Source organism: Nipponia nippon, unplaced genomic scaffold (assembly GCF_047370975.1).
Source record: "Nipponia nippon isolate SJK-2023a ecotype South Korea unplaced genomic scaffold, ASM4737097v1 scaffold_34, whole genome shotgun sequence".
Taxonomy (NCBI): Eukaryota; Metazoa; Chordata; class Aves; order Pelecaniformes; family Threskiornithidae; genus Nipponia; species Nipponia nippon.
The window spans coordinates 1,684,112-1,699,820 of NW_028262352.1; the positions used below are offsets into that span (position 1 = coordinate 1,684,112).

General features: G+C 47.5%; 1 protein-coding gene across 10 annotated transcripts in view; it reads right to left on the minus strand.

Moving 5' to 3' along the window:
* Nucleotides 1-10,457, minus strand: part of LOC104019890 (macrophage immunometabolism regulator) — a 78,652-nt gene extending 68,195 nt beyond the window's left edge. For 5 of the 10 annotated variants that reach the window (XR_015707648.1, XR_015707649.1, XM_087770868.1 and 2 more), the window contains exon 1: nucleotides 3,539-6,390. Coding sequence is in view for 1 of the 10 variants with exons in the window: in XM_087770867.1 (XP_087626993.1) it covers nucleotides 10,337-10,348 (12 nt within the window). In the remaining 9 variants the exon portion in view is untranslated. The other 5 variants (XM_087770863.1, XM_087770869.1, XM_087770866.1 and 2 more) reach the window with 4 other exon arrangements.
* Between the last annotated feature and the right edge of the window lie 5,252 nt (nucleotides 10,458-15,709).

The window sequence follows — 15,709 nt, forward strand, 5'->3', positions numbered from 1 at the left end:
GCTTTCTTCGCCTTGGTCTTCAACACCGATGATGGGCTCTGGGACCCCCAGAGCCCTGGGCTAGAGAACCATGACTGCGAGAATGATAAACTCCCAACAAACCCTGAACTTGTGCGGGATTTGCTGCTCCAGCTGGATCCCTATAAGTCAATGGGGCCCAATGGGATTCATGCAAGGGTACTTAAAGAGCTGGCTGATGTCATAGAGAGACCTCTCTCAATGATTTTTCAATGCTCTTGGGAATCTGGGGAGGTCCCAGCTGACTGGAAGCTGGCAAACATAGTCCCAATCTTCAAGAAGGGCAACAGGGATGACCCCGGTAACTACAGGCCTGTCAGTCTCACCTCTGTGCCTGGCAAAATTATGGAGAAGAGTATTCTGGGAGTTATTGGAAAACACCTGAAAGACAATGCAGTCATTGGTCCCAGCCAGCACGGATTCACGAGGGGAAGTCCTGCTTGACAAACTTAATTTCTTTCTATGACAAGGTTACCCACCTAGTTGACCAAGGGAAGCCAGTCGATGTAATCTTTTTGGACTTCAGTAAAGCCTTCGATACTGTCTCTCCCAGTATCCTCCTGGACAGAATGTCCAGCATACAGCTGGATAAACACATAATGCAATGGGTGAGCAATTGGCTGACGGGTCGGGCTCAAAGGGTTATAGTACATGGGGTTACATCAGGCTGGAGACCAGTCACTAGCGGGGTTCTGCAGGGATCCATCTTGGGGCCAGAGCTCTTCAATATCTTCATAAATGACTTGGATGCAGGACTTGAAGGTTTGTTATCAAAGTTTGCCAATGACACAAAATTGGGAGGAGCCGTTGACACTCTTGAGGGCAGAGGGGCCCTGCAGAGAGATCTAGACAAATTAGAGAGCTGGGCAATCACCAACCGTATGAAGTTCAACAAGGGCAAGTGCCGGATTTTGCACCTGGGACATGGCAGCCCTGGATGTACATACAGACTGGAGAACGAGAGGCTGGAGAGCAGCCCCGCAGAGAGGGATCTGGGGGTTCTGGTCAACGGCAAGTTGAACATGAGCCAACAGTGTGCCTGGCAGCCAAGAGGGCCAACCATGTCCTGGGGTGCATCAAGCACTGTATTGCTAGCCAGTCGAGGGAGGCGATTGTCCCGCTCCACTCTGCACTGGTGCGGCCTCATCTTGAGGACTGTGTGCAGTTTTGGGCCCCACAGTACAAAAAGGATACAAAGCTACTAGAGAGTGTCCAGAGGAGAGCCATGAAGATGGTGAAGGGTTTAGAGGGGAAGCCATATGAGGAGCGGCTGAAGTCACTTGGTCTGTTCAGCCAGGAAAAGAGGAGACTGAGGGGAGACCTCATCGAGGTCTACAGCTTCCTCACTAGGGAAGGAGGAGGGGCAGGTGCTGATCTCTTCTCCCTGGTGACCAATGATAGGACCCAAGGGAATGGCAGGAAGATATGCCAGGGGAGGTTTAGGTTGGACATTAGGAAAAGGTTCTTCACGCAGAGGGTGGTGGAGCACTGGAACAGGCTCCCCCGGGAGGTAGTCACGGCGCCAAGCCTGACAATATTCAAGAAGCATTTGGACAATGCCCTCAGATGTATGGTATGAATTTTGGGGTTGTCCTATGCGGGGACAGGAGTTGGACTCGATGATCCTTGTGGGTCCCTTCCAACTCAGGACATTCTATGATTCTGTTTTCCTACATAGCTGCAGGACACTTGAAACATCAGTACTTTTAACTGTTCAGAGACAACCCCTCCCCAATATCTTAATGGGCAAAAGAAACCTGCTAATAAACCAAAACCACTTAGCAAGCTTCATATTCTGTAAAGTAACATTTTTATGTACATTAGAGTGCTACAAATGCAATCTGTGAGTATCATGGATAATATAACTGACATTTAAACAGAGCTTTGACTCTCCATTTACCTTTCACTAAAAAAAAAACCAAACAAAAATAAACACAAAAAACCCAAGCAAACAACCCCACAGAAAAAAAAAACCCAAACCAAAACCCACCACCTTTTACTACAGTGCAATATCAAGTTACCCATAGAAAGCTGGGCACTAGTATACCTTGTTACTATTAGGCTGAATAGTAAGGTTATAGTCAGGTTTAGCACTTGTATAAGAGTATTAAGAATGTTATAATTGTGACTGCTGTTGGTTTTAAGTTGCAGCTTCAAAGAATTAAGCAGTTATGAACAGATACAGGTACTAACATATGTTAATTCTGTCTTTCCCATCAGTTTAGACTGTTAACAATAGCTGGTACAAAAAATACACTTGATCAATCTAACTACAAGCTTTAGGATTTACATAAAAATTCCCAAGGTTTCTGCACAAAGGTATCAGAATTAATACCTTTTTTTTTTTCCTCCTAGATTTGCCAGAACAGCTTCACTGCTCTGCTCTTCACTGCCTAATTCTTATTTCCATTATATTTTAAAGCATTTATAGGAGGAGAAGAAAATGTGGGTCAGAGAGAACACACAGGGCAAAACAGGCCTGCAGACCCTTCCACTGTGGCAGGAGAAGAGTTCACCAAATTCATTCCTGTCTTGCTGACGACACTACAACAGTAAGTACAGAGATATGAACTCTACTCAGAGAAAAGGAAAGTGAAAACATATATATCAGGATCTCCGTGCTGCAGGGGAAAATCCTGTCTACATAAGAGCACTGGGTGCTGCAAGGGCTCGAGAAGCACCATGCAGCTGTGAGAGGACGGCTGCTCAGCCACATGAAGAACGTGTCTGCTACCTACCCTGCACACCCTGCCCCACATAACCGTATTTCAGACGCCTTCTGACCGTTGCTGCCTGGTCTCACGGCGCGGCCCCGGAGTGATCAAGGTCTATTCGAGAGCGACTTTAAAGACAGGGAGCATCTGGCGGAAGGTGCCATCCCTGCTGTGAGGCTCAGCCGCATTACAAGGGGGCAGCGGCGTTACCGTCTCTTGCTGAAGCGCCAAGCGCGAGTGCACCCCACCGCCGCCGCACGCAGAAGCGTAACGCTGCGCTCAGCAGAAGCTGTGAACTCCCTGCGCTCAGCACCCAGACGCGACAGGAAATCCGCAGTTAACGCCGCGCCCGCGGCCCAGCCAATACACGCGCACCCGCCTGCCCGCGGCCCGACAGCCAGGAAGCGCGCGCGCGCGCACACACACACACACACACACTCCGAGACGCACATCTGGGTGATTTAATCGCACCGCCCCGGCGGGCCCCACGGGGGACGCAGCCCTCACACGACCTTCGCGAACAATGCTGGACGCCCCGCTGCCGCCACTCCGCAACACCGCCCGCTGGCGCTTCACAGCACCCGCCCACCGCCCTTCGGTCCAACCGCACGGCACCTTTCCCGCCAGCTCCTCGCCGGCCCCCACAGCACCTTGGCCAGCCGCACGGTGCGCTAAAGTCTGCCCGGCTTCCCGCGGCCCCTACCCAGGTACCACCCGTCGCCTGCGCTCCAGCAGGCACAGGCAGGGCCCGCCACGGAGCCCGAACTGCAACCCCGGCGGCTCAGCGAACCACCCCCACCCCCTACCAGCGGTCCAGGGCGGCAGAACTCCAACACGCAGCGAGGAGAGACAACAAGGCTCAGAGTACAGTGCAGTCCACTACGCTGGCTGGAGCTAAGAGTGAAAAGACCCGTGGGGTAATGGATGCTTCCAGCCAATCACAACAGACCATGTGACCGAAAGAGGGGCGTAACATCCGGAGCAAATGGTACAACTGGTTGTCTGCAGGGGCGAGTATTTTACCAGAAGCTGGGGGTGGGGCACTTGTCACTTCTTATCTTGGCTAAAAGTTGTCCTTGTACTACTCGCATACATATGTATACTTGGAAATTCCATTTTCTTTTGCTGTCACCAAAACATGCTCTTGGAATTATGTACTTACAGAGCAAAGGTTTTTGGAAATAATTATTTCCAATGTACAATAAAAAAAGTGAAATATTTACTTGAAAGGGAAAAGTCAGGTTAAAACTGAGCTATGTAAGAGTATCTACAAAGGTGCCACGTTGCACTATCTAGAGCAGGGGCAGCTAGCCCCTTGACCTGTATGCAGCTTACAGGCTCTTCCAGTGCAAGCTGGTGATCCTGCTGTATGCACTGCCAGCCCCAGATTACAAACACAGTGGTGGGGAGTTGGCTCCTACCAACTTGTGCCCAGAGTCACCCTCTCAATTTTCTACATGGTTGTTCTTAACCATATGACAATTTTGTATTCAGCTGAAGGGGCTTAAAAAAATGTCACTTCACTATGCTCTTGAAGGTCCCCTAGAATAGTCACAGATACAGATGGATACCATGTTTGTAGAGACGGAAAAGGGGGAAAAAAGTCACAGCAAGACTAAAACTAGAGATAAAGCTCATGAAAGGTACCAAGGAATTGTAGATATTCTTCACCAACTCCTGCTATTCCTTGAGACAGATACCAAACTATTCTAAGACACAAAAAAGCAAATAGAGAAAATATTAAATTTTTGCATCTCATGAGGTAACATTCAGATGGAGCAAGAACAAAATTTAACACGTTTTTTTCAAAATTAAACATAAGAAAATAAAATTATATATAAGGAATATGTTACGATCCTGTAGGCCACAAGTATCATGGTTTAAACCCAGTAGGCAGCTAAGCCTCAAACAGCTGCTCGCTCACTCTCCCCACAGTGGGATGGGGGAGAGAATCAGAAGGGTAAAAGTGAGAAAACTCATGGGTTGAGATAAAGACAGTTTAATAGGTAAAGCAAAAGCTGCACGCCCAAGCAAAGCAAAATAAGGAATTCATTCACTACTTCCCATCGGCAGGCAGATGGTTAGCCGTTTCCAGGAAAGCAGGGCTTCATCAAGTGTAATGGTTACTTCGGAAGACAAACGCCATAGCTCTGAACGTCCCCCCTTCCTCCTTCTTCACCTAGCTTTTATAAAAGAGAAAATACAAGAAAAGGCTTGTGGGTCTAGATAAGGACAGGGAGATTATTTACCAATTACTGTCACGGGCAAAACAGACTTGACTTGGGGAAATTAATTTAATTTATTGCAAATCAAATCAGAACAGGATAATGAGAAACAACAAATCTAAAAACACCTTCCCCTCACCCCTCTCTTCTTCCCGGGCTCAACTTCACTCACAACTCTTCTACCTCCTCCCTCCGAGGGGCACAGGGGGATGGGGAATGGATGTTGTGGTCAGTCCATAACACTTCATCTCTGCCACTCCTTCCTCCTCATGCTCTTCCCCAGCTCTAGCGTGGGGTCCCTCCCACGGGAGACAGTCCTTCACAACGTTCTCCAACGTGGGTCCCACCCACAAGCTGCAGTTCTTCAAGAACTGCTCCAGCATGGGTCCTTTCCATGGGGTACAGTCCTTCAGGAATGGACTGCTCCAGCGTGGGTCCTTTCCATGGGGCCACAGGTCTTGCCAGAAAACCTGCTCCTGCATGTGTTCCTCTCCATGGGGTCACAGTTCCTGCCAGGAGCCTGCTCCAGTGCAGGCTCTCCATGGGGTCACAAATACTCCTTCAGGCACATCCACCTGCTCTGGCGTGGGGTTCTCCACAGGCTGCAGGGTGGATATCTGCTCCATGTGGACCTCCATGGGCTGCAGGGGGACAACCTGAGTCATCATGGTCTTCACCATGGGCTGCAGGGGAATCTCTGCTCGGGAGCCTAGAGCACCTCCTCCCCCTTCTTCTTCACTGACTTTGGTGTCTGCATAGTTGTTTCTCTCACATATACTCCCTCCTCTCTCACAGCTCCTCCTGCGCAGAAGTTTTTACCCTTTCTTAAATATGTTATCACAGAGGCGCTACCACTGTCTCTGATTGGCTCAGCTTTGGCCAGTGGTGGTGAAAGGGTTAAAGCCAAGATAGATAGACAAAGCCACTGCATCAAAATGCCTCCTGAAAGAATTAAAGCCTAGGGGCAAGGAGGATATTGTAAATATCTTAGTCACTTAACTAAACAAAAGAAAGGCCTTTGTGATTTAGAGAGTAGTTAGAATGGTTGTAAGATAAGGGGGCTCCGGGATGATCCCATCTCAGACAACTCAGCCTTGGGAGAACAAAGGCACGGAAGATAAGAAAGTTGCAAGGGGATGACAACAACAGCCTTGAAGGACTTGGTCCCAAAACTGAAGCAAAAATCAGTCAGCGAACACAGTGAAGAAGACTACGAGCCTTCATCTGAAGACCCCCAAAGACCACCCAAAGACCACCAAGGAAGACGACTGCGCATGCGGATCGGACATTTGCATATGTTAATAAGTTCCAGGAAACCTCATGTTTATGTAAATGAATTCTCGGAAATCCTGTGAATATGTATGACTTTATAGCATGTAATCTCTGCAAGTCTACCAACTCGGAGGAGCACTCATGGTGGAGAATCCCCAGTGCTGCCCAGTGCTGCAATAAAATGCCTGCTTAATAACACTCTGTTGTTATTGAGTTTCATTACATCGGTTTCCTTACCCAGCCGCACCTAGCTTCCCACCTCGCTTCCCACCTTGGTGAGGAAAGTTAGAAAGCAAGGGGGTTCGGAGAACACCGATCTTTGTATCAGTGGTTCCATCTTGGAGCTGTCTAGAACTGGCTCTGTCTGACATGGAGGCAGCTTCTGGTGTCTTCTCACAGAAGCCACCCCTGCAGCCCCCCCACTACCAAAACCTTTCCATGTAAATCGAATACACTTAAATATGTTTTCAGAGGTGCCACAAACTTCGCTGGTTGCCTCAGCTTTGGCCTCTGGTGGGTCCCTCATCAAGCTGCCTGGAACTGGCTGTATCTGCCATAGGGCAGCCCCTGACCTCTTCTCCCAGAGACCACCTGTGAGTGCCCCCCCCCCCCAAACCTTGCCACATATACCCAATACAGAAAGGCACTCAGACTCTGTAAAGTATTATTTAAAATTGTATATATTAGACCTAACACTATAAAGAAAGAGAGAATAGCATAAATAATTTTACATCCATTCAGATGCTGAGAACCCCGAGCTGTGCAGCATCAAACAGGCCCCCAATCAGGGTGCAGCACATTGCGCAGATCCCGTCTGTAGAAAGGGTTTCTCCATTTTCATCGTTTGAGCTATTATAGGATATTCTTACAAGAAAACAACTCTCTTGATTCTTCCATCTGTCAAGCAGAAAGGATGTTGGCATGAAAACTTCTTGCTGCACTTTTAGAGAAAGGCAAGGCTGCACAGGTGGCATAATTGCCATTACCAAGTGGGAGCTGCCTGCAGGCTGCTCTGTTACAATGAGCTGGCTAAATTTATCCTGCAGTCAAGGGATATGCGCAGCACAACACAGGCCTGAAAGCTAAGCTGTACGTGCAGCACAGTGCAGCACAGCACGGCTCAGCTCAGCACAGGCCTGGGCTTATTCAGGTTAACCATTATGTGGATCACTAATTCCTTGATATACAATGGTCTTCCGGTCAGGATCACTACACTGGAGTATCATATAAAATAGGGAAATGATCTAACAAAACACTGGTAAAACCATTACTAAAAGTTCGTATCCAGTCAGTGTCCACATTTTGTAGATGTGGAAATACCAGAGAGGTTATAGGCAGAGATGAGCAATATTTCAGTGAAGAGGAAGTCACCAAGAGATGATTACTTGATCCCTTATTGTAGTTATTTAAAAAGTGAAAAAATATATCATGCTAAAGCTTTTAAAATTTGCTGGCAAAAGTATCAGAATAGGTGGAATAGGTGGAAGCTGAACTTTCAAGACTGAAATTCCCTAAACGAAGAGTAATTACACTGGAGAACTTCCTTGAGAAGTTGATGGATTTTCAGTACATAGGCTCTTCAAAAAGGTATTTGTTTTTTTTAATAGATTTGCCTGAATTCAGGTTCTGTGAGAAAGTCTGCAAGCTGTGGGTGTCAATGGTTAAGCTGGATTGAGCTGAGGCTCTTTTCTGAGTTTAGACTCTGTGAACCTGCTTGTCTGTCCCCTTGCTCCCCCACATCTTAGGGAGCAACGACTGAGTGGTCTTCTGAATACATGCAGTACTTGCAGCTCTTGTTAAGAAAATGCTTATAATCAAGTCCCACGTTCTAGAGCTTCAGTCACCTGCAGAGGGGGGATCAGGAAAGACATTTTAACTCTTAAGGACCAGATGACTACATGCCTTGTGCTTCTTCTGATCTAGCATGTCGGTCATAACTGTAAGAAGTTGCAGAGCAGCGTGGACCCACCAGTCCTCTGCTGCGCTTAGCCGTTGTGTGATGCCCTGTGCCCAGAAGCACATTGTTCACACAAGGACTGCCTTTCAGGGTGCTGCGACACCCTTGCTCATCTCAGGCCTAGGTGTTGCCTGTCCTGCTCCAGTTGTTACCAGTGCCTAAACTGCCACCCTGCCAGCTCTTCCGCACAGATAGCAGAACCTGAGAAGTGGTCTGTCAAAGAAAGGGAAGTGGGGAGAGCAGGAGGGAAGAGGGTGAGGCAAGAGGAGGGCAAGGTGCTGACTGGGGCAGGACGCAGGGTCCATACCACTTTCCTTCAGGGTGAGGTGAGTTGCTACCTGTCGGTCCATTACCCCATGGGGTGCATGCAGTGGTAGGGGAGGCTGGGGCCAAAGATGTTAGAAGTTAAATGGCCTTCTTTCCCACTGTCGTGGTTTAACCCCAGCCAACAACTAAGCACCACACAGCCGCTCGCTCACTCCCCCCTGGTGGGATGGGGGAGAGAATCGGAAAAGTAAAAGTGAGAAAACTCATGGGTTGAGATAAAGACAGTTTAATGGGTAAAGCAAAAGCCGCGCACGCAAGCAAAGCAAAGCAAGGAATTCATTCACTACTTCCCATCGGCAGGCAGGCGTTCAGCCATCCTCAGGAAAGCAGGGCTCCATCACGCGTAACAGTTACTTGGGAAGACAAACGCCATCACTCCGAACGTCGCCCCCTTCCTTCTTCTTCCCCCAGCTTATATACTGAGCGTGATGTCATTGAAATCCAATGGGGTCTCCCCACGCAGGTTTTGTATGGAATAGCCCTTTGGCCAGTCTGGGTCAGCTGTCCTGGCTATGCTCCCTCCCAGCTTCTTGTGCACCTGGCAGAGCACAGGAAGCTGAAAAGTCCTTGACTAGTGTAAACTCTGCTCAGCAAGAACCAAAACATCAGTGCGTTATATCAACATTATTCTCATCCTAAATCCAAAACACAGCACTCTACCAGCTACTAAGAAGAAAACTACCTCTATCCCAGCTGAAACCAGGACAGTATCCACCCCTTATTCCATACCATTTACGTCATGCTCAGGTCCCACATTATCCAATACATCCTCATTAACCACCACCCCACTTATTCTATGGACCACCCCTGTGAAATGTCTGTAAAATGTCCATAAACATTCACAAATGTCCACATAATGCCCACTGAGTTCATTTAGTCCATGACTTTGGGCTCCATCTGTGATGGTGATTGCTCAGGACAGGAGAGGTGGTGTGTTGTGTGGAGTTATTGGGCACCAAAGCCAGCTCAGGTTGGGTCACTGCTGCACTTGCACTGCTTCTTGTAAGGCTGCTTCTCCATTGGTTCAGGTGGTTCCTGCTATGGTAATTCCTATAACATGCAACTCAGATCATGGGTTACAACAATTTAAAGGTATTTCCATTACAATCTCCACCCCTGGCCCCTTTGGGCCAGGTTATAGGTTTTAACATTGCAAGGAACTCCTCCCCTTGCTCCTAGCCTGGCTAGCAATAAGGGGTTCCTGCTATAGTAATTCCCATAACATGCAACTCAAATCCTGGGTTACAATAATTTAAAGGTATTTCCATTACAATCTCCACCCCTGGCCCCTTTGGACCAGACCATTGGGCTTAACACTGCAATGGACTCCTCCCCTTGCCCCTGCTCTGGCTTGGACTTATCCACAGACTGCAGTCCCTTAGGGGTTTACCTGCTCCAAGTGGAGCCTTGTCTATGAGCCACAGTCTCTCCAGGGGTATACCTGCTGCGGCATGGATTTATCCACAGCCACAGTCACTTAGAGGTGCACCTGTTCCCACACGGCCTTCTCCATGGGCCACAATGCTTTCAGAGGTATACCTGCTCCACCATAGCCTTGCCCGCAGCCACAGTCTCTTCAGAAGTAAACTTGCTCCACCATGGCCTTACCCATGGCCACATGCTTTGAGGTGCTCCAGCATGACCTCATGCACAGCCACTGATGCTTCAAGGTGTACCTGCTGCAGCATGGACTTATCCACAGCCACAGATGCTTCGAGGTGTACCTTCTCCAGCGTGGACTTATCCTTGGGCCACAATCCCTTCAAGAGGTATACCTGCTGCGGCACAGACATAACCATGGCCACAGATGCTTCGAGACATACCTGCTCTGGCATGGGCTTATCCACATCCACAGATGCTTCGGGGTGTCCTGCTCCCACATGGATTCATCCACAGGTCACAGTCCCTTCGACTCGAGTTCACACTGGAGTTCCAGCCTGTCCAGTACAGCAGCACAGAAACAGCAGCCCAGGCGCATGGCTGTTGTTATCAAAATGTTCCCAGGCACAGCAGAGTAAGATGATAAGCAGTTCAGCAAGCAGCAAAAGCAAAAAGCAGCCACTAACGAGCACTAGACTCTAATATACAGTAAGGCAAGCAAGCCCCATGGCAAGCACAGAAGCCTGACGATTAATAGCTAAACAGCACTAACAGCTATAAATTCGATCTAGCACATTCCAAATAAATCTGTCATAATCTTGAACCCTTCGAGCCCCACATCGGGCGCCAAAAAGGACTGTCGTGGTTTAACCCCAGCCAGCAACTAAGCACCACACAGCCGCTCGCTCACTCCCCCCTGGTGGGATGGGGAAGAGAATCGGAAGAGTAAAAGTGAGAAAACTCATGGGTTGAGATAAAGACAGTTTAATGGGTAAAGCAAAAGCCACGCGCACAAGCAAAGCAAAACAAGGAATTCATTCACTACTTCCCATTGGCAGGCAGGTGTTCAGCCATCCTCAGGAAAGCAGGGCTCCATCACGTGTAACGGTTACTTGGGAAGACAAATGCCATCACACCCAATGTCCCCCCCTTCCTTCTTCTTCCCCCAGCTTATATACTGAGCATGATGTCATATGGTATGGAATAACTCTTTGGCCAGTCTGGGTCAGCTGTCCTGGCTATGCTCCCTCCCAGCTTCTTGTGCACCTGGCAGAGCACAAGCAGCTGAAAAGTCCTTGACTAGTGTAAACTCTGCTCAGCAAGAACCAAAACATCAGTGCGTTATATCAACATTATTCTCATCCTAAATCCAAAACACAGCGCTCTACCAGCTACTAGGAAGAAAACTAACTCTATCCCAGCTGAAACCAGGACAACATCCAACACTAGAACTTTTACTATCATATATAGTATACTATCTTAAGTATAAAAATGTTTATTTAAAAAACAAACAAAACCAAAAAAAACCCCACACTGGAATTAGTCTACAAATGTCAGCTGTAAGTTGTGTGTGTGTTGTTTATCAGTGGAACATTCTAACACTTGCTTTGTATTCCAGTATTTTGGCAAGGGCAAGAAGTGATGGGCGCCTGTACAGTGATTCAATAAAATTATTGAACACCCTTTCTCTACTCCCTACTCCATTCAAAAGCACCTGATTTTCTGCCCCAAACAGGAGGGTGCAACCCACTCTCTCTCCTCCCAGACTCTCTCAGGATTACAACACAACTTGCTCTGCAATCCAGCACAGGGTCAGCCACACCTTTACTATCTTCCTTTCCCCACACCAAGAACCCTGAACCTTTTTAATCTTATCCAGACTCCCAGTCCCAGCCCAATGTGTCACCACTACTAGCTCTACCTGCTAATCCTAGTCTCCATTATAGGCAACATGGTAGGGCAATCTCCAAAATCAGCCTGGAAGAGGTGACACAATGGGAATTATACAAAATAGAAGTTAAAGAGTACACTTTTTTGTTGCTTTTAGCCATCTGCTTGGTTGTATCTATAAAGCCAAATGTGGCTTTCAGACTGTCAAATGAAGAGCCATAATCTATGTTTAGTGACAACTCTGAACATGCTAAATTCTTTCTGCTTACAGGAATGCAACAAATATTTTGTAGTGTTCCAAAAGCATTCTTAACATAATACTTTATACATTACTCCACCAGAAAAATTATAGCAGCTCCCATTCAAAAATTGAGACTAATCTTTCAGTTTCACTCTGTTGAGCCCTGAAGAAACATTCTGAAGAGGAGCCAGAAGTTTTCTCTGCCAGGTGCGTGCTACAAGCATTTTTCTCAGCCAAATAACTCTTGCACTCTACTGCTGAAGATGAAGTATAGATGAGTGTAAAAGTGCTTTTATTCACTTTTTTTTTTTTTTTAGCTTGGTGGTTAGAACATTTTTCTGATAAACAGAAAACAGGGACTTGAAACCACTGAGACGGGAGGGAAGAGAAACAATGTTTCTCCTGTTCCATTCAAGTGTTCTAACCACTAGGCTACCGTGATCTAATGCCACTTCCCCCATATGCTAACAGTTTTCTTTAAAGGTGGTTGCTGGACTTCTACTTATAAGAGAGTGCTCAATGTTCTGGTTCCCAATCACAAGGTACCTAATGTGCAAAATCTTACCAGCAAGATGCCTATGCTCTAAAGCGATTGGAATTCAGAAATACCCACCTTACTGGCATTTCCTACTGGAAACAACTCTGGACAGTGTTACTTACAGGGGCATGTATGTTTCTTGAAATACTATATGGCTAGGCTAGCCAAATAACTGCAGTTGCCTAAATCTTCTCCTGGGGACCTGAATTATTTCCCAAGAACTGTGCTACCTAAATGGTATGTCTAAAGTAAGGGTTCAATCTGATACTCTGTATTACAGTAGTTTTGTGGTGGGTTGACCTTGGCTGGCTGCCAGACACCCACCCAGACACTCTCTGACTCTCCCTCCTCAACAGGACAGGGAGAGAAAATAAGATGAAAAAGCTTATGGGTCAAGATAAAGACAGGGAGATCACTCACCATCACGGACAAAACAGACTAGAATTGGGGAAGTTTAATTTAATTTATTGCCAATTAAAAATAGAGTAGGATGGTGAGAAACAAAGACAAAGCTAAAAAAAAATCCTCCCCCCCATCTCCTCCTCCTTCTTCCCAGGCTCAACTTCACTCCTTCATTCCTGACTCTTCTACCTCCTCCCCCCTACAAGCAGCCCGGGGTGGGGAATAGGGAATGGCGGGTTGTGGTCACTTCATAAAAGTTCATCTCTGCTGCTCCTTCCTCCTCACACTTTTTCCCTGCTCCAGTGTGGGGTCCCTCCCATGGGCTACAGTACTTCAGGAAAAGACTGTTCCAGCATGGGTCCCCCATGGGCCATAGTTCCTGTCAGGAAAACCTGCTCCAGTGTGGGGTCTCCACAGGCTGCAGCTTCCTTGAGAACATATGTACCTGCTCTGGTGTGGGGTCCTCCATGGGCTGCAGTGTGGATATCTGCTCTAACGTGTTCTTCTCCACAGGCTGCAGGGGAATCTTTGCTCTGGCACCTGGAGCGCCTCCCCCCCTCCTTCTTCTCTGACCTTGGTGTCTGCAGGATTGTTTCTCTCACATTTTTTCTTACTCCTCTCTCTCACAGCTGCTGCACAGCATTTTTTACTTTCTTAAATATGTTTTCACAGAGGCACTACCAGCTTCGCTGATTGGCTCAGTTTTGGCCAGTGGCAGGTCTGTTGCGGAGCCAGCTGGAACTGGCTTTGTCTGGCACAGGGCAGCCCCTGGTCTGTTCTCACAGAGCCTACCCCTGCAGCCCTCCCCCAGATGCCAAACCCTTGCCACATAAACCCAATACATTAATCCAGGGGACTAAAAATTCAGAGCTGTATCCTGCCACGTGAACTAGGATTCTGTTAAGAAGGCAGCTTTGCAGAGTGGAAAGACATACTTTTTATCTCATGGATGAATGAGATTTCTATATCTAATCTCCCCTAATTTCCTGCTTGGGCGAAGAGAATGGCTAACTACAAAATGAACTACTACTGTGCAACAAGAAATGTATCAGAAAAGCAGTGTACAAATGCTCAATACTCAAAGTTTGCCAATACTTAATAAAGTCCCCAGGTTCAGGAAAACACCACTAGAACAAACAGAAAAGTTACACAGGCCCCTCTATGTATCACCTATTTAATCTCTCTACAAGTTAGTCTCAGGTTACTACATGCAACAGGTTCTCAGCTCACAGACTATAGCTGCTTTTCTTCTCCACCTTGATTACATGTAAATAGCAATCTCCCATGCCAGATAATTTTACATTGAATTTATTGTGAGTTTTCAGGACATTAACACAGAGCCAAAAATGCAATGCTTTAAGTATATTAAAACTACATTTGGGAACATCACCTTATGTGCTTCTTTTTACTCAAAAGCTTCATCTGCCTTTCTGATACCACAGCAGGCTGCAAACTCATGTCAGTACTATTTCAGTAGCACCGCTTCAGAGAAGTAGCAGTGTTCAACAGAACTTGGGAAATTATATGACTTTCTAACCAATGAATAAACCACAAAATTAGGTAAAAACCATTGGCCATGCCCACTATGTTTTAAAGACAATTCAAGTTTGCTAAATAGTTCTTATTAGGCCTGCTTGGAAAACAAGGAGGACTAGAAGAGTTTTGGTTATTCCGTCATCAAGCATTAGGAATGGATCCTGCAAACCTAATCCTATGACAGGAGGAAACTGCCAGGTGACCTGATTTCGTTTCTTGTGTGCTCACTGAAAAGCAGACAAGAGCCACGGCTGGCACTCAGGCCCCCACAGGCACAGTCACTACTGCACTTCTGTTAGGGCTGTGCCACGGAGTCCAGCACAACTCGCCTCACAATGCAGTGCCTCCTCCACAGCCTGAGGGGGCCCTGGCGAGAGCCCGCAGCCCAGCTGGCCTCGAGAATCAGCCCCTAGTACCCCTACCATAGGAAACTTTTGCATTGTGGAATTGGGGCAGGGGGGAGGAAGATCCATTCTTGGCGATGCCTTTTCCCAGATGGGAAGGTCAGCAACTGAGGCGTGCAGCAGAGCGGCAACTGCCACTGGGCCTGAAACATCCCCCAGCAGCCACAGCCAAATGGGGTAGGCCAACACAGCCCCACCACCACTGCCTGACACCCCCCACCCGAAAGGGATGACACAGCTAGCAGGGCTGAGTGAGCCACAAGAGGATGGGACCTGCCACATCTCCCATAGCAGGCTGAACCAGGGTGAGGAAGAAGGAGAGAGCCTGAAGCAGCGCAGGTAAAGCACTGTCTCACCTATGCATAACTCTGCCTGCACCCCCACCACGGCCTACCTCCACATCTCTCCCACCACTTCCAGGCATGCCACATAAATCTTGGGTACAACAGCTGTTACTTCAGCATGTTGGGTCGGGAGAAAATAAAACCAGCAGATTGCACCCCATGGGGCAGATTGCGCTTGCGCTTCTGCAGGTGCAGGCCTGGGGGGAAGGTAGAGAATGGGAGAGGAGGGGGGGTAGAGGGAAGGAATGGATTGCGTTGATTTTGCTGCACTCATACATGGATCTTGCAGCATTAAAAAGGAAAATAGTTAAACGTTGGTTGTTATGACTGTGAAAACTGAGACACTAAAGCAAAAAGAACCCTGGTTATATGGAAGCTTCAGTCTCTTTGTCTAAATATTTTCCTTGGCTCTAAAACAGTGGGCTTTTTTTTAATTTAAAGGTATTGAAGAATTACTTACT